This window comes from Camelus ferus, chromosome 19, assembly GCF_009834535.1.
Source record: "Camelus ferus isolate YT-003-E chromosome 19, BCGSAC_Cfer_1.0, whole genome shotgun sequence".
Taxonomy (NCBI): domain Eukaryota; kingdom Metazoa; phylum Chordata; class Mammalia; order Artiodactyla; family Camelidae; genus Camelus; species Camelus ferus.
The window spans coordinates 15,142,925-15,162,122 of NC_045714.1; the positions used below are offsets into that span (position 1 = coordinate 15,142,925).

The 19,198-nt window shown below is 58.9% G+C and overlaps 1 protein-coding gene across 2 annotated transcripts in view; it reads right to left on the minus strand.

Annotated features, from left to right (window-relative positions):
• ZBTB46 (zinc finger and BTB domain containing 46) overlaps positions 1–19,198 on the minus strand; it is a 52,021-nt gene that overhangs the window by 18,432 nt on the left and 14,391 nt on the right. Inside the window, exons 2-3 of one of the 2 annotated variants that reach the window (XM_032461601.1) lie at positions 12,677–13,646; positions 813–1,001 (exon numbers count right to left, since the gene is read on the minus strand). In XM_032461601.1, the coding sequence (XP_032317492.1) occupies positions 813–1,001; positions 12,677–13,613 (1,126 nt within the window). In that variant the 5' untranslated portion in view covers positions 13,614–13,646. Of the gene's footprint in view, positions 1–716; positions 1,002–12,676; positions 13,647–19,198 lie in introns of both variants that reach the window. The other variant, XM_032461600.1, reaches the window with a different exon arrangement.

The following is a 19,198-nucleotide window of genomic DNA, read 5'->3' on the forward strand; positions in this document are numbered from 1 at the left end:
TGCGTCTCTCTGGACAGACAGCCAGACACGGTCAGCACCTCCCCCAGGCGCCCAGAACAGCGGGTCTGCAGAGCCCTGGAGCCAAGCGGGAGAGGCCCCCTCTCAGGCCTGCACCCAGGGGCTCACGGCCTTCCCGTCCCGTCTGAAGGAGGCCTGGGCAGCCTGTCGGAGGCTCAGCCGCTTCTGAGTTAGTCTGTTATTCGCTTCCGGGCAACTGAAACTCAGCTGGAGACGTTTAAGGTGTAAACACAGCACCCAAATCCTTTTTAAAAACTCAGGTGTATCCAGAACTACCTGCTGGAAACGACGACCGTGCACCCTGCCCAACCCCACCACGCGAAGTGAGTCGGGGCAAAGGCTGGGGCCGGGGGCCAGCAGAGGGCGCCCGCGCCTTCCCTCCCGCCGCCCTGACTTGTGAGGCCTGCCCCATCCCGTCCCCGTCCTGTCCCAGTCTCATCCCTGTCCCCAAGCTCTTCCCATCCCAGGCCTGTCACAACCAGGGCACTTCTCAGCTCCACTGGGTCGAGGGTTAGAGGCCTCGATTTCAAGTGTGAAACGTCCCCCTCCCGGTGCCCCGACAGCCCCACACTGGCTGCCTCCTCTTGGAAGGCAACCTTGACCCACCAACCCACAGGCACTCCTCCCAGACGGAGCCCGGCCCTCCTGTCAACAATCAGACAAACCCGAGCGCGAGCGCGAGCGGGGCCTGCACTTACGGGACAGGGAGTGGGCGCCCTTGGGCAGGTACTCCAGTAGCAGGGAGCCGTCCTCCCCCAGCGCGTCGGCCTTGAGGGACAGCAAGCTGTTCTTACTCATGAGCGCTGCCCGCAGGTTGGCCACGGCGGTGGCCTGGTGCAGCGCGTCCTCCTTCTCTGGGGTGAGAGGTGGGCCCAGGTAGCCGGCTTCTCCGCCCAGAAGACCCTCGTCCACGTGCGTGTAGAGCTCCGGCCTCTCCCCGCGGCTGTCCGAGCTGCTGGCTTCGGCGACGGTCAGGTCGGCGCCTGGGGAGGGAGACACACGTCAGAGAACTCGCAGGGCCCTTCAGACTCTCCGACCGGCAAACGGGCAGATCTGGGAGAAGCCAGGCCCAGCTGCTCATGGTGAAGCCGGACCCCGTCCCACAAGCCGAGGTCCCAGGACAGTGGAGAAGCCGAGCCAAGGCCTCAGGCTTGCCGTCCAGGACAAGGGGCTCGGCTCCAGTATCCACAGTGTTTCCACCCCTCAGAGGAGGGGCTGCACTCAAGGTGGGTCAGTGACCTAAAAGCAAGAGCCAGAAAACCTCCACGGCCTCAGCAGGGCCCCGGGTCCTCAGATGTGACACCAGAAGCACAAGCACTGGCACAGGTCTCTTGGACCTTGTCACAATTAAAGCCTCATTTGCCTCGAGGGACACTGGCGGCAATGTGAGAAAACAGCACGGAGCAGGAGGAACTGTGTGCAAACCACGCGTCTGGTACGAGGCTCTGTCCGGACTAAGGCAAGAGAAAGACAAATGCCCCAATCAAAACGGGCAAAGGACTCGAAGAGATGTCTGTCCAAAGCAGAGACACAAATGGCCAGTGAGTGATGCTCACCATCACTCGCCAGGGCCATGCAACCCAGACCACGCGAGCCCGCCTCCACCCATCCAGACTGCCACCGTCGATGAGCCCCAGTAACCAGCGTGGGCAGGATGCGGAGACGGCGGAGCCTCCTACGTGGCGGGTAGGAACGTGCAGAGGCGCAGCCGCTGTGGAAGAGTCCGGCAGCGCGTCGGAAGGCTGACTGCAGTCACTGCGGCAAGTCCACCTGCAGGAGGACCCTGAGAGCATGTCTGTGCAAGGTCACAGCAGCGTCGTTCCCGACAGCAAGTACAGCAGCCGAACAACGATGGGTAAGAGGGTGGGTCCCTCCAGGCAGAGGAGTGTTCCTCAGCCACAAAAAGGGGTCACACACTGACACTGTGGGTCGCCTTGAAATCGTTATGTTCAGTGGAAGAAGCCAACACAGACGGACAAAAATTATATGATTCCACTCACACCTAATGCCAGAAGAGGCAAATCGAGAAAGGCAGAAGGAGACTGGGAGTGCCAGGGGCTGGAGGAGACAAGGGTCCTGGGGTGAAAGCTGAGGGGTACGAGGTTTCCTTCTGGGCTGACGAAAACGTCCTAAGGTCGACCAGGGTGATGGCCGCACAACTCCGTGAATACACTAAAAGCTAGGGAACAGCATGCTTTAAGTGGGTGGATTGTAGGATGTGTGAATTATATCTCAAATAAGCAGTAAACTAACGAATAAAGTGTAACTGAAGAGCGGTCTGTGACAGCCCTGCACTCAGGTCCACAAGGAGTCTGGGAGGGACCTGGAGCCACCTCTGCCGCCTGGGTCACGGAAGTGCCCCCAGACGGGCTGGTGCAGGCAGACGTGGGGAGCTGCCGCTGGTGAGGGGCCCAGGGACATGCACAAACTCCAGAAATGCGGAAAGCAAGGCCCTTCAGGAGACAGAGGGAGACGGGAGAGGAGGGGCATGGGAGGGCGCCGGCCAGCTCAAAAATAAAGGTGGTCCCGGCACCAACGGGCACACGCCTCAGAGCTCAGGGAAGCAGGAGAAACACAGACCCGTCTCCACATCACGACTTGGGGATGGGGGCGGAGCACGCGCCAGGGAGACCCGGGAGGGGACGCCAGGGAGACCGGGAGGGGACGCCAGGGAGACCAGGAGGGGGCTGTGAAGCAGAAGAGGTGTGGGCCAGACGCACCGAGTGGAGCACTGGCCATCCCAGCACGCGCGGAGTGGGTCAGGACGAGTGCGGGCCGCACGCCACGAGCATCTGGTCATCACGGGAACACGGGCTCAACGCAGAGTCTCTCTACCTCTATGCAATTTTTCAGAATAAAATGCTGGGGGAGTCTTAAAGATGAGGACTTTTTGGATAATCAGGACGTCTGTTAGGGAAGTTCAAACCCCAGACCTCAGCGAGAATCTGTGAACGGAACAGCAGTTGTGCTTTGGGGAAAACTAGAAGGAAAGGTCCTCAGGGCCTGGCCTCGCTGTGCAGAGAAGACGAGCCGGCAGGGGCTCCCGGTGGCTCAGGAGGCAGCGCACTTTGGGGAGGGCCACACAAACGGGGGACCCACTGCCCCGTGCCGGGTCTCACGCTCGCCAGGCCTCCCTCCATGGGCTCCAAACACCCGGATCCAGTCAGTCAGCACGTTAACAGAACTGCCAGCCCCGTCCCAGCTCCTTTCCCCTTGGGAACCGAACCCCAGAGATGACTCCCTGTTGTCAACACCCGGGAAGAAGAGACAGCGGTCTGAGCTGACTCCTTCGTGAAACTGCCTAGGAGCAGCAGCTTCCTGCGGACGTGGGCGTCCAGGCCTGCCGGCATCCGAGGCCGACAGGAGGGCCTCGGTGCTTCTGCAAAGCCCTGGGCTGCAGGCAGGCCTGGCTCTGGTGGAGGGGCCCCGTGAGGCCGCGACTCGGAAAGAAGTGGCCCAGGTGACAGACACACTCAGTGCTTGGAGGCGAGCGGAAGGCGGCAGGCAGGCCCAGGCTCACAAAGCACAGGACCTGGCACAGCTGAGCCAGGTGTGCACGGCGAGGGTGCGGGGCCCAGGGCACACGAGCTCCCTGCAGAGACCTGAGGCTTCCTTCCAGGTCCCACCTCCAAATACAGCCACACGGGGTCAGGGAGTCGACGTACAAATTTTGGGGGGTCACAAACAGACTTAAAACTCAAAAAACACTGGATTTTAAAACCAAAACTTTAATTAGCTTAGATTAACAATTTATGTTCAAAAGCGTGTAAAGAAATGAAGAATTAGCTGAAAGATTCCCGCCACATGTGAAATGCTGAAAGGACGGTTTTGAAGAAGGATGCCTGGGGCCCATCAACTGAGAACTGCCGTGAAACAGTGAAACGGTTTCCAGCCACAGCGAAACAAGGGGGTCCAGGAGGGGTGCCTGCTAGTGTGAGCACTGACACAAGATCACGGAGCGCAGTCCAAATGCTCACTGCCGACCACCCTAAAAATGCTAGTGGGTGATGGTCCCCCAGTGCAGTGTGACCAGGGGAGGGGCTTCTACAGTTGTCAATGGAAACATTCCCAAATGAGTGTCTGTGCCTCAGAAATGTTACCACCATCACGGGAATCTGAACCAGGCACCCCGTGAAGCTGTCAGACCACCTGCGACCAGGTGATGGCCTAACCAGGAGCTCCCACGGGCTCCAGAGAAGAGACATCCAGCCCAAGGCAGCTGGCGAGAAAACCCACGGAGACGTTCCCAGCACCCGTGGTGCACCTTTTGCGAAGCAAGTGCAGCCAGGTCTGCACCTCTCAAGTCCTGGAGTCTCTCCACTGGGCGTCCTGCTTGAAATTCAAGCCCCATTTCTGGAACTAACACACAGGGCACCTCCTGACACAAGGACGACACCATTCAAAAGAAACCTCAAGGGTAGGGTCCATCCTGAGACGAGACCGGGGTGGCTAAGGGTACTTAACGATCCTGAAATCATCTTGGCAGAAGAGGCATGTGGACACCCGTGCACAGGGCGCCCCTCGCTGGCCCCAGTTTGCTCCTGCATCCACTCTGGTGTCTGCCTTGGAGGTAGGGGGAGCGCCGGCCTCCCCAGAATCTATCGTTCAAATGAGGAAGTGAAGCCAAGTGCCCAGAGGGAGAGTGTCTGAGGCCGACCCCGGACCCTCCCGGGGCGGGACCTTCCTGCCTCGCTGACAGGCGGCGAGCCTGATGAGATGGGCTGGGGTGGAGGCTCCACGCGGGGGTCACGCCCCGGGTACCGTGATGCGGAGGGACAGAGCCAGGCACCAGGAGAGTCAGAGGCCAGGCCTCCCCAGGCCCTTCGAGACCAGAGCTTGACTTGAGAAAGAGGGATTTAAGACGACAAAATTCTTCAAAAACAACAGGAAGTTGAAAGCATATTCACATTGCAGCAAATCCCTGCACAGACAGAGTCTGACGTCGCGTAAAACCACAAAGTATGCTCCTGTCAGGTCAGAAAGCGAAAACCACTCCAAGTCCTGGGGCGGGGACTCGACCCCCCACAGTAGCGACAGGGCTCACGTTTACAGGTCAAATTCAGGATGCGTCTCTGTGCTGCTTGGAGGTGGATCCCAGCTGGCGCTGGGAGAGCTGGGCGCTGAGGCTCGGGCTTGAGCTTCGGGAACCACCTCCGGCCACCATGTGCATGTAGGACAGGTGGGTCCCTGCTGCAGGCTGGGGTGGCACTTCTTGAGTGAAGACCTGGGGACCAAGGGACCCTCTGAAAACATCACATCTCACCTAACACTTTCTATTAACTCTAAACAGTCATTTGTGGCAAACAGACTCAGTGATAGGACAAAAACTTAACTGACCAGGGGCCGGCCGGACGGGATGGGCTGGCAGCTCTCAGCGGCTCAGCAGCGCCTCCCTTAGGCTGCAGGGTGATGCCGCAGGTGGCATCCTGGGGTGGCTGGACAGGGAGGCCGGCCCCCAACAAAAGGGACAAAGTGTGTGCAGGCACTTCATGCCCACGCGACAGCAGGACCCGGCCCCACAGACGCCCTTGGCCATGTCCCCAGGCTGACCTCTGTTTAATAAAGGAAGCAACCAGATTAAAATGTCAGCATGTCAGTCTAAAGGGCCAGGTGCTAAAGGCACAGACTGATTCTAGAGGGGAAGGGGGTCCTCCTTCCTGCAAGAGACATTTTGAAAAGTTGGCTCACTCACAACCCTCAGCTGAAGAGCAGAAAAAAGATTATAATTAACATAAGCAGCATTTCTAAACAATTCAGCTGGGTGACGCAGTGCGAGATGCAAAGTGGGGTAAAAACAGACGATGGAACGGGAGGAGAACGGCACAGCCACGAGCTGCAGGGTCCGGGGGCCTGGCTGTCCCAGGAAGCCCCTGGAGTCCCGGCCTGGTGGACAGCAGGCATGCAGTTTCTAAGATTTCCCCAAATCTCCACTCTCCATTGAGAGCCTTTTTGCAGACGTCACAGCCCTACCAGCCCGGCCTGCCACATCTCATCCACAGGACGGGAGGGCACCCCGTCACACCCATGTGCAAGCAGCAACACAGCGGAACCTTCTGGACAAGCGGGAAGTGGAAACCCGCGGGCCGAGGCCGTCTTCCCGGGAGGCTCCTCCCTCCCGAGTTACAGCTCCAACCAGACCTCAGTCCTCACTCTCAATAGATTTCACAAAAAATGCAAAAACCTGTAATTATCCACTTTGTCTAAAATTTACCTTCTTATCTTATGTGCCTGCAATGTGTTCTTAAGTGTCCTGCCTCTTCGTCCAGGTTAAAATCCAGTTTCCTCACTTTCTGTGACCATCAGAAAGTTTTCACATCATGTAAAAAATATGCTTTAATTTAGAAATACATTTAGCAAGGTATGTAGACAAACAATAAATACACAGCAAGGTAATTCAGTGGGCAGATGGTCCTGGAACAACTGGACACCCACGTGCGAAAGGAGACTCTGAGGCTGGCCCCCGCCCCGTGCGAGGCCAGCACGCATCCCAGGCCCGTGTGTCGCACCACGAGCCATCAGACCTCCGGGGAAAGCCGCGGAGAAGCTTCGTGACCTCAGGCAGAGGTGCCTCGGACAAGGCCCAAAAAGCAGGAACCATGAAAGAAAGTTCACAGACTGGACTTTATCAAAATTTATACTCTTCTAAAGACACTGTAGCTTGAAAAAATGAGCCAAAGACAGAAGCTGTTTTCAGAGCGCACACCCCGTGAAAGACTTGCCACCGAGGCAGGCGAAGGATGCGCCCCTCGGCGGAAGACACTCCCCAGGAAGGGGCGTCAACGGCAGTTAGGAGGCGGCCCATCAGAGGCAGGCCCCCAGCCAGCGGGGCCCCAGGAGCACTGGACAGCCAGCCTCTCAGACCTGACACCGCACACAGCCCTGACCCGAGCCCTCTCAGAGGGAGACAAGGGAACCCTGATAAAGCCTGGAGGAGATGGGCATGAGAACCATAAAGAGACACCTCAGACCCTCCGGGATGGCTGAAGACTTGCAGACGAACCGTCTCAGCTGTGTTCACGCTCCGGGGAGGAATCCGACAAATCACGGAAGACGTGTCCTGGGACGTTTATAGCTGTTGGATCACAATAGCCAGAAATAACCCAAATATCCATCAACAGTCTCATGAATAAACCGGCTGTGTCACAGCTGGAGGACAGGTACTGTCTGGGACATGATGGTGTGAGGACACCGAGACCACACGGCGAAAATCACGGCCGCAGACCCCACAGTTGCGGATGCCGGGGACGGCCGGCCCAAGGCCTCTGGTGGCAGCTGCCCCGGCCGTGGCTGTGCCAGGGCCACGTCAGGGGACCGTGCCACAGTGGTTTCCTGGTTGTGGAGTCTGACTGGGGAGAGCGCAGGACCAGCACGTGGGCTCCCGTGTTACTTCTTACGAGTGGCGGGTGGTGCACAATAACCTGAGCACGGACGTCAGCAGACAGGGCGGCACACACCTGTGGCACCCTCACTCCCAGGCTGGCCTGAGGCAGGGCGGCACTGAACAGGGCAGGAGGGGACGCTCCGGGCAGGAACGGTCTCTGTCCTGACGACAGAGGTGTAAGCACTTGTCAGATCTCACCCAACTGCCAGCTGAACGGTCAGAATTCAGATGCGTGTGGAGCCACCAGAACCGTCACGCGGGACCCCTGGGGAGGGCCTGGCAGTTTCTTATAAAACTGAAGTCACCCCTCCCTGTGATCCGGCCCCTCCCAGGTACTCACGCAGAAGCAGTGAAAATGTAAATCCACAAAATGGGCCAAAAATGGTCATGGAAATTTTACTCACAAGAGCAAAAACTGGGAACAGCCCAGATGTCAGCAGACCAGAGGCAAGAAACCAACGGGCAGATCCAAGGACGGAGCGCTGCCCACAACCAGCGAGGCGTGAGCACGGGGCTGGGGACCCGGCCTCGAGTGCGGGCGGGCAGCTGTGCTGGGCGGCCGCCCCCGTGTCTGGGGTGAGGTGCTGACATCGGCCGTTCTGACACACTGGAGACGTGGTGGGTTTGGGTGACTCCACGGACACACGTATGACAAAGCAAAACATTAGCAGGTGGGGGATCACTTCCGTTTTTTCAACTTTTCTCTAACTGTGAACGTTCACCCACTAACACGGTAGGGAGAGAGACAAAAGGCATTCAAACCCTACACTCAAAATCTGTGCAGCTTATTGAAGGTATATTATACCTAAAAAACAGAAAAGGGGGTGGTAATTTTCACCAAACACCCCGTAATGGTCCCCAGTGTCCGGGGTCCTGGAGAACACGTCCCGACCGGAACGTGTCGGCAGGTGTGAGGAGGTTGTGGACCTTGAGACGGGAGATCACCCTGACCGTCGGGGTCACTATCCACACCAGGGTCTGTCCAAGGGGAAGAGGGAGGTGGGAGATGGCACCGGAGCTGGGGCCGGAGACGCGGGGCCACCACCTAAGGAAGCAGATTCTGCCCTGGAGTTGCCAGAGGGACCAGTGCCCGGGACCTGGGGTAGCCCCCAGGCTGGAAGAGGACGAGGCTGGGCCGCCTTAAGCCATGGGTCTGTGCTGATTTGCCACAGCAGCAGCAGCGGGAAGGGAGCCCAGCCCTGCAAACACCAAAATCACACGTGCCGTCAGCACGGAAGGCCGGCACGGGGGTCCATGCAGCCAGGCTGCCAGCGTCAGGGGAGGCCCCTGGCCCAGGAGGGGCAGGCACGGCCGGGGCTTGTCCACAGTGGACCACCAAGAGGCCCGCACACAGAGCCCCCAGGAGGCGGCCCCAGCACGGGTCTGGGGGTGTCTGGGGGGTGAGTCACGCTCTCCTCGCCAGCTGAACGGTTGGGATTTGCCTTTTCTGGTCGTATATTCTGTCTCGGTTTTTTAAAAGTTTGAAAAAAACAGTAGCATAAAAGTTTTCAAATGAACAGTTAAAAATTACACTCACTACCCCTTTTTAAATCTGTGTGAGTGTAAGCTTGCAAGCTGTGCCTGTGAGTGTACACGTACACACGTATGTACATCAAGTGCCAAACGTGCACATGTCACCCCGAGCGTCTCGACGTGACTGGGCTCGGCGGCCCCACACGGGGGGCACACGCGCGCTCTCAGGGCTGCACTGCCACTGTGTACACATGGCAGCAGACAAACCTGCTTGGTTACAGAGGACAGAACCCCTCAAGTTCACCTCAAAGCCGGGCTCAGTGAGATGCTGCTACCCTGCCTCCAGGAGGCAGAGGCCGCACTTCCCAGCTGGGCCCTTTACCTTGAGTAAGCGCAGTGGGGCCCGTCCTCCAAACCCGGCTGATCCCAGAGCAGAAAGGGCAAAACACGAGCCAGCGAAGAAACCCCACACAGCAGTGCTGCCCACAAAGCGGGCCCCGGCCAACACTGCCTCCCCCTCTCCCCTCCCCGCCGAGCAGGGAAGGCCCCGCCGCCCTTTGGGGGTCCCAGGCGAGGCTGGGCTCTCTGCGTCGCCTCCAGAGGCATCACTCCTCCTCTCCTGATCCACCCAGACGCCCTCAAGCTCTTCCCCGGTCGTAGGGGCAACGCGGGGTGTGATGGCGGCTTCCCCCAGCTCTGCCGGTCAACTGGCCTCAGCTTCCATCTGGACCAATGAGAGGCCTCAGTCTTCATGAACTCAGTTTTCCAGAAAGTCCAGGTCTGCTGGCCACTCAGCAAGACCAAGGTGGCGAGGATCCTCCGTCCAGGCAGCAATTCAGAAGTGTGGCCTCAAGCTGGGCCTGGGTGGTCACAGGGGCCCAGCGAGGGTCCCAGGGCCGCCCCCCCCCCCACCGTCCGGGATGCACTTCTTGTCCATCGAGGAGATGGGCCTGCCCCTCCTCCCTCTCCCACCAGGACCCCACCAGTGGTCCGCTCTCTCGCTTCAGGACAAGGTCGGCCTCCCCACCTCCCATCCCTGTGAGAGTCTCCCCCACATTCCCAACCAAACTTTGGATGAAGACTACTGCTGTGGTGTCGGGGGCACCAGCCAGCCCCCCACAGATGGCAAGGTGGTCGGCCAGGATGGATTCCAGGCAATTCTGCTGGTTCCTGAAGGAAAACCATCTGGGGGGGTACAGCTGAGCACCCAAACTTTTCAGGAACCTGCTCTGAACCTGAACCTGCGCTGTGGTTCCAACACATTCTTCAAACTCCAGGACATCAGGGTCCAACCTTACCAAGATCCAGGCACAAACATTTACTTTGCAGAACCCACACGTTTTATTCTAGCTCGGGACTTTATTTCTGCAGATCCTTTAAGGAACGTGCGTGGGACGTGGGGACGGGGCACCTGGGCTCTTCCTGGACCAGCCCCTGAACTAGAAGCTACAGATCCACCGCATCAAAGGCTCACAGCCGCCCCAGGGTCCAGGACGTGGGTGTGAGGCCGGAGGGACGCCGCGGGCCTGGCCTGTATCCATAACACGCCTGACATCTTAATGCTGGTTCCCACGGGCGATCACACAAACAGGCTGCAACGTGGAGGTAAATTTCAATGGGTGTTTTCTTGGAAGCTGCTGGGTTAGCCTGCACTTGGCCGTCTGCTTGGAAAAGTCAGTCCAAAACTAACAGGCCCCCCAGCCCCCAAGGCCGAGGTGAGAACACAGGGGGACAAGGCACGGACCTACTGCAGGGCTGGGCATCTGAGCATCTTCCCAAGCACCATGAGTGATCTGCAGGAATTGCCTGACACATTCCTTTGGAAAAGGGCCTTTTGTCCTATAAATGGGATGAGAATGAAAAAATGCTCTTCTCTAAGATGTAATAAATCTTTAATGAAAGCAAACTGACATCCATTGGGGATCACGATTTATGCTTCCAAACCCCAGCCCAGGGCCAGAGCGGAGGAATACATGGCCACCATGACGGGCAGAGACGTCCCACGCGAGCCCACACCTCAAGTCCTTGTCTTAGCAACTCGGGGTAATCTCGCAGTTGCCTTGGTAACCCGAGGGATTTAAGACATTAGCAGAAGTACACACAGCCGAAGTCACTTGTTGGATCCTAAAAACACCTTCTGCTCGACAACTGCATTTAAAACATCAAACCTACGGGCGGGGGAAGCCTCCGCACTCTTCACACGTTGATGGACTCGCAAACCTAACGGCCTCCAGCACCGCGGCAGGTGCAGGTCAGGAGGGGAAGTCTCTGCGGCCCCAGAACGTTCCGTGAGTCATCCTGGTGGACACTGCTCTGCAGGCTTTAGACTAAGCTGGTGAAAGACCATGAACAAGGGGACAGACACAGGCGATCACTGTGGCCAAACTCCAACAGTCCTGGGGGCCGCCCGTCGGGATGCTCACCACGTCCCAACCAGGGGCGGGCAGCTGCGCAGGGCCCAGGGCACTGCCTAGCACACAGTGACTCCACCGAGGCGTAGGCCCTGGCTAAACCCACTCGGCTCGAATCCCCGGGAGCCTGGCCCAGTGCTCAGGGCTGGAAACACACAGCAACAACGGGCGTGAGAACGAGTGAGCAAGGCCACAGGGTGTCTGCGGAGCTGCTGTTGAATGGACAGAGTTTCAGCTTGGGGTGACGAGACAGTTCTGGAGAGTGATTGTGGTGACGTACCTAATGCCAGTGCACCTAAAGTCTGCGATACGTGTGCTTCACCACGACAGTAAAGCCAGTGTACCCTCCCCGGCTCAGGACCCCAGCAGCTGGCTAGCGCAGGCCACCCTGGGCCACCCAAGCACAGGCTTAGCGTCTGGGACGTTTTTCGGGGCTTGTGCCCCACACTTTGCCGCCTTCTGCCCACCTCTGTCCACGCACAAGCGCCCACTGATTTCTAACCTTCTTCCTGGAGGGGTGAGCCGGACACCAACCCCTGTTCCACCAACGCAGCCCCCTGGCCCCGTCTGCCCCTCGGACGGAAAAGCTTGGCGTGGAGGCACCAGGAAAAGCGCCTGGCGTTCAGTAAACGTTCGACTTGTTTACTAGTCTGTGAGACACATGAAGCTGTCTGCGGGGGTGAGGACACGCACCATCAAAGCTAAGCTTAGAGCCCTGGCACCTGACAGACTCGGGGTCCGGGAGAGGCTCCCACCGCTGCAAGAAGAAAACCCCTTGTCTCAGCGTCACGCATGGCGAGGGAGCGCCCCCTGCTGGGAGGGGGCGCTGTGGCCACGAGCCCTCGAGCCCCTCAGGATGGGACGGATCACGGGCAGAACGAGGCCCGAGGGACACGCCGCGGCGCCAGCCCAGGGCCGGGCCACACGGCCACCGTCCTGCCTTCACCTAGAGCCCGACACCTGATGGTTGCTCCTTCTTCACATGTTAGCGTCTCAGTCTTTAAAAAGTAAGTTACCCAACCAGCGCTCCCGGGAGCCCCCTGCACGGCGGAAAGCAGACCCCACACCTGCTGGGCTCCTTCCAGGCATCACCCCACTTGTCTGGCTGCAGACCCCACGGCCTCAGAAAAGCCCCACCCAGGCGGCCTCTGTGTGTTGGTGGCACTGTCACTGCACTGACAGGGACACCAGGGAGTCACAACAGCCGCTGGGACACAGTGGCCGCATTCCCTGTGCTCACAGCAATTTACTACAAGAGGAGGTGAGCCCCGGGAAGCCCCCAGTGTGAGCCCGGAGAGGGGCCACTTTATGTACGGAGCGAGAGGCCATGGGGCCACCGACAAACAGTGCCCTACGGCGCCCCAGCCCCGCCAGGGACAAACGAAGGGCTTACTTGAGTCGCGGCTGCTGAACGGCCACCCGGATGTCGGGAGGAAAGACGGCACTGGGGAGCCAGCCCGGCTGTCGGCCTCCACCTGCTGCGTGATGTGCCGAACTGTCTCTTTGTTTTTCCGATTCTTTCTTCGGCCTGTGGGCTGCCAGCCGTCTGCCCCGACCTGCTCTGAGAACGAGTTCTGGACGGCAGCATCCCTGGAGGAGGGCAGCTCACTGCCCCCATAGTGAGATGGTGAGACCTGCTCCTCCTTGATCCGCAGAGGCCCGTAGCCCACGTCGCCAGGCCACAGCGGCTGCAAGGACAGGTCGTCGGGGCCATCGGCCTTGGGCTCCTGGTCCTCCTTCCCATAGCTGCTTCCGCCTTCATGGCAGCTGGCGATGGCCGAGTCTCCAGAAGAATTGGCGGGGCTCGTGCGCCGAGCCAGCCACGGGGAAATGCTCCTCCCGGCCATCACGGCTGAGATCAGCGCGTCCGCACTGCTGCCAGACTGGGCGCCGATCTCGAGCTCCGAGAGCTCGTCTGAGGCGTCCGGCTTGATGCTGATGTCCAGCGCGGCCTTGATGAAGTCGTGGCACGCCTGCACGATGTCCGTCATCTGCAGGAAGCTGGCGGCGGACATCACCTCGATGACGTTGCGGCTGGTGAGGGCCAGGTGGGCGGAGTACATGAAGTCGATGATGGCCTTGAAGCCCTGGGCTGTGACGATGTCCAGGTGCGTGACGGTGGCCTGCTCGGACGTCTTCTGCACCTGGCAGTACAGTGTTTTGAAGTAGCGGCTGCTGCCCAGCAGGACGTTCTTGTGGGCCCTGAAGACCTTGCCCTCGACCACCACGCACACGTCGCACAGGACACCGTGCTGCCTCTGCTCGTTGAGCTCCCGGAGCAGGTGCCGGTAGTGGGACGCGATTTCCATGTCTTCCTTTCGGTTGTTCATTTGGAAGTGCTGGTGCGGCCTCCTCTACGGACTCTGCGGGGGCGAGAACAAAAGAGTTACCCACGCTGTCGACACCCGAGCCAGGCAGAGTTGGGCCACATGTGCGAGGACGGAGGGTGACGGCGGCAGAGTGCCCGGCAGGGCGGGGCAGCCAGCGAGCCGATCGAGGCTCACCTCCATCATAAAGGACACAGGGCCCTGAGCAGAGTCCTGCACACTGCAGCTGACCCTCAGAGCAATAAGCAAATATTCAGAAAGACGGGAAACGCCAACACTTCAAGCACTTGAAGCAAGTTTCTTACCCAAACAGAAAATCTAGGTTAAGTAATCCAAGTGCGCCTTCATCCCTCACCCATGGAGAAGTGTCCTTTAAAAGTGCAGGCAGGGGAGAGTACAGTTCAGTGGTGGAGGGCGTGCTTAGCATGCACGAGGTCCTGGGTTCAATCCCAGCGGCTCCACTAAGCACATACATAAATAAACTTAATTATCCCCCCCCAAAAAAAGACCAACAGAAAGAAAACAAAACAAAAATGCAACAACAAAAAACACAGCGACAACTTCCTACACAAACAAAACCCGCAGAACAGAGCAGTGAGGGCTGAAAGCGGACGCTCACGGCCCCAGCCCCGCAAACTTCCAAACCCAACCAGCCCCAGAGGCAGGAGGCCGGCTCCGCTGCTGACCTGGCCCCTGCGGAGAGGAGGCCCACGACCAGCTCAGCCCCCAGGAGGGCTTCGGGTGCGGGGAAGGTGCCCCAGGAGACCGGAAGCGCCCCAGTCATTTCTGGAGCTGGGGCTCCCCCTGCAGTGCTCTGCCCCGCTCCTCACGTCTCCCTCGTTCCCCAGGGTCTCCTGGGGCTGCTGAACAGAGGGCCACAGTCTGGGGGCTGAAGGGCAGGGCATTTCTACCACCCTGTCTGGGGGCCGGGGCAGGGTGTCAGTGGGGTTCTCTGAAGGCTCCTGGGAGGATGTGTCCTGGGCCCGGATCAGCTTCGGCCGGTGGCCAGCAATCCTCGGTGTCCTTGGTGTGTAGAGACGTCACCCCATCTCTGCCTCAGCTGTCACACGGCCACCACCATCTCCTCCTACTAGGACACCAGTGGTCAGGTTGGACTAGGTCCACCGTATTCTAGTGTAACCTTATCTTAACTAATTACATCAAACTTGGTCACATTCTGAGGCACTGGGGGTTAGGGCTTCAATATACAAATTCTGGGGGAGACACTCACCTGAGAAAGACAGTTGTTAGTCTGACTGTCCTGTTAATAGACCATCTTCCAGTTGATCTGTCAGCGCTCACCCCAGATGCCAAAATGCGTTCAATTCTGAGAAAACTAACCTGGTCCAAGGTGGGGTGTCCATCTGTCTTTCCCTCTGCGGGTGGGGTTGGGGGGGGGCTCTTCATTTGTGCAACACCTTCCCTGATTTTATTTATTTCTTTATTTATTTCTGGGCTGGGGGGATTGGGTTGGTTTGTTTATGTTTTAAGTGGCAGTGCTGGCGACCTCACGCACACCACGCGCACTCCAGCACTGAACTATAACCCCCTTCTGCAACACCCTCCTTTAGACTTTACAACAGGTTCTCAAACGTCACCTGAGATCACCTGAATACACCCAGCGACAGAAGCACTTACTCTGTCCACACTCCACGGGCTGGGAAAAAGAGGCAGGAGAGGGTGGAAGCCTCTGGTCCCCTCGTCTCCCCTGACGGCCCACCCGGCACCGTCCCTGCCATCCCCCCAGAAACCCCCCTTCCTGCGGCCACAGCCGAGAATGGAGACCCTGGCCCCAAGCAGCCACCAGACTCGAAACCCAAAGTAAACACGCTGCTTAGCTCGTGGGTCAGCCTTTCGGTCCCAGCAGTGGGTCCTGACCCCAAGGACGGCCCCTGAGGAGGACAAATATGAAGAACGTTCAGAGCTGCGGCTGCGGGGCTCGGGGGCTGGAGGCTCGCACACACCCAGGGTCTGACTGTGGGCGCCTCCGGGCTCTGCCCCTCCCCCCGGGCGTGGGAGGCGGGCAGGAGGACAGAAGCCCGTCCGGTGCGACGTCACACCTCACGCCTGGCGTTGCAGACTCAGGTTCACCAGACGCTACGGGAGGCACCAAAACAAGTGCCAAATTGCGGAAATCAACCATTTAAACTCAAGGTGTCTGTTTAATGCCCGGCATCCACAAGAAGCTCTCGGTCGTGTGTGTGCAGCCAAGTGTCAGAAGCCTCAGGCAGCCTGTATTCAAACTAGAAGACGCGTGCTTCACTATCTGACTTCCTATATGAGTAATAAGTGTCCTTACTCACCAGTGAAACAGACCCCTAAGAGTTCGGAAGAATACCGAAAAGGGGAAAATGCAAGCTCCGTTTTGGAGAAGCAAGAACTGCCTCCCAGGGCTTGCATTTCTCAGATAATCTCCACCTGTATGGAAAGTTCTAAAACGGTGGGGGGAGGGCACAGACGCAGTTCAGGGGTGGCACGTGCGCTTAGCGTGGCCGCAGCCCTGGTTTCAGTGCCCCGCACCGCCATTAAATATAAATAAATAAGCACAATCGCCTCCCTCTCCCCCCAAAAATGAACCAATGATAATCCAAGATTGGTGGAAATGTTAAAGATACACATAATTTATCCAAGCCCAGGGAAGCTCTAGGAGAATAATAGTCCACAATCTCCCTGCATCAGTAAGAGGGTGAGAGGGTCGCGGGGTCCTGCCCGTCTGACCAGCGGGAGAGCGGCCGGCTGCCCAGTGCTTTTCGGCAGCTGAGCTTTGAAAGTGGAAGCAGTCGCGTCTTAATGGCCTGACAAGGAAGACTAAAGCACGTGCACCACGGTTCTTCTTTGAGAAGATGGCAGAGCATCTGCCCTGCCCTGGTGGAGGTGCCGCCTGACGGAGACGCACCTGGCCGTGGGACCCACGCCTGGGGACCGTCATCTCCGAGCTGCCTGCACTGCCGTGCAGATCACAGGGCACCTTCATGCGCTCACAAGTCCCTTCATGCGCTCACAAGGTAAGGGACCCTCAGGGAGCAGCCTGCGATCCTGAAGAGACACAGGTGCCACGTCGCCGTAAGGCGAGGAGTTGAGGCCGGGCCCCCGCGACCCTGGGACACAAGGCGCACAGTTCTGCAGGGTCACCCGGGGGGAGGGCGGGCTCTGCTGTCCCCCTAAAGAAGCCACAGTTAGAGCACGGAACTGCTTGGCAAACCTCCTCTCTGCGGGGCGGCGTGCCCCGAGGACCCCCCCTCGTCCACCACCTCCCACCTGGATGGCAGACACTGAGCAGGCGGCCTGGCTGTGTCCTCAAACGTTGAACAAACCCACACGACCCAACCATTCCAACGTGCCCTGCCTGGGAGGTGAAAACACGGGTCCACCTGAGGACTCATACGGTCACAGCAGCCTCACTCACCACAGTGAAAATTTGGAAACAACCAAATGTGCGTCAGCAGGTGAGCAGATGAACAAAGGAGAATCAATCCCAAAGGAGGGACGGGCTCGCGGGAACCTGGTGCCTCCTCGCCCCCCTGCGCCGCACTCTGCGGGCCTAAACGTCCTTACCACGCAGACACGCAGACACGCAGACATGGGTGAGTCCCAAAATAACCCCTTGGTGGGAACGCAGAGACAAAGGGACCGGGTATGAGTCCCTCCTTATGAAACATTAGAAAATGCCAAGTGCTCAACAGGGACGGGGCAGAGGCAGGCCAGTGGGCGGCCTGGGGACAGCGAGGGGTGGGTCCCCAGGGCTCAGGGAGTCCCCGGGCAGGGACACGTTTCACGGGTGTGTGCAAACCCATCGAATTACACTCCCCTAATGGGAGCAGCTGTTGTGGGTAAATGACACCCAATGACGTGGGTCAGAACTTACGTTTGTGGGAATATTCTTGTTGACTACAGGCCTGTGTGTGTTTGCTGCCATTTGCTGTGGATTGAACCTTGTCCCCAAAATTCACTTGCTGGAGTCAGTCCCCAGGACTTCAGCATGTGACATTATTTGGAAACCAGGTCCGTGCAGACGTCATTAGCTAAGATGAGGTCATTAGTTAGGGTGGGCCCTAATCCAAAGTGACTGGTGTCCTTCTAAGAAGGGGACACTGGGACACAAACACTTCGCAGGGGGGCGGCCGTGTGAAGACGGAGTGATGCAGCCACAGCCAAGCAACCAGCAGAGCTGGAGAGGCATCTGGGACAGACCCTTCCTGCCAAGGGGCCCTCCATCTCGGACTTCTGGCCCCCAGGGCTGGGGGACGTCTCTGCTGTTTAAGACGTCAGCCCGGGGTTCTGTCAGACAGCCCAGGGCGCTCACAACATTCTGCTCCACCACGGAAAGTCCCGAGCCAACGGGGTAGTTCAGAGAACTCCCCTCCTCTGCCTGACCCCATGGGTCCCACAGGCAGAACCCAGGCAGCCCTGAGGGCCCTCACCACGGGGGCACTTGGTTCGCATGCTCCGAGGTTTACTATCTTCTGAAAAAAAAGAAGGTTACGACGCCAATTATGCAAGATCATTACATAAACCACACTTCGTAGTCGTTATTTTATCACTGTTCATGGTTGCATTTTAAGATTTAAAAACGAGCCCCTGACTGGAAAGAAACACTCCGCACTTGTTAACAGGAGCCATCCTCAGATGCCAGACAGGATGGAACGGGCACTGCCCGAGGTCTCTGGCTGACGACAACTGACGCCTCGGATGCCGGAGACCAGCCCGACCTCTGAATGCAAACCTGGGGCGCCACAGCTCTCCTCGGGCCACCTGCCGGCCCCCTCCCCGGCCCCCTCCCCGACACCCCACCACAGCTCCCTCCTCCACCCCTCCCCGGGCCCCTCCCTACCCCCACCCCCGTGACCCTCCCTCTTCCCTGCGGCTGCTTCTTTCAGTTCCTTCACCTCCATTGGGCCTGGAGCACCCCCACCTCCTACCCCAGCCTTTCCTACCTGTGTAAATGTCACTTCCTCTCTTGGGCACCCCCCCCACCCCCGACCACACAGAGCCAGGCATGTGCTGTGACCTCAGGGCCCCCCTTCCAAGACGGTCAGGGTGCTGTCCCCTCCCTGCCAGCCCGCCTCACGTCCCTTGGCTCTCACGGCAGAATTCCAAGCCTTAACCCTTACCCATTAGCCCCAGTCAGCTCACCTTAAGCCCCGATGTGTGAGCAGGAGCCTGGAACTGTGCTGGGCACTGGGCCCGGGTCAAAGGGCCCCATTCCATCGCCAGACAGGGCTCCCAGGAGGCCAGAGCCAGAGCCCCACAGGGTGTGGTGAGGGCCTCAGAGGGGGGCTGGGGTGGGGGCACCTTCCCAGAGCAGGGGACGAGCCAGTCAGGCCAAGCAAATGGGGGCTTGGGGGCCAGGAGAGGGCCCTAGGAGGGAGCAGCACGCATTCAGAAGGCGGCACCGGCTTGCAAACAAGGCCCCCTGGAGCCACCGTCTCCGGGCTCAGGGCCCTGGGCAGCCCCCTCCCAAGCTGACCCTGGCCTGGGCGGAGCAAGTCCTGGCCTGAGTGTCAAGGGGGCTGGAGAGAGTTCACCCCTGCACTCCAGGCTCGTGCTGGTGCAGACACAACACAGCCACCCCAGTGAGCCAGCTGAGC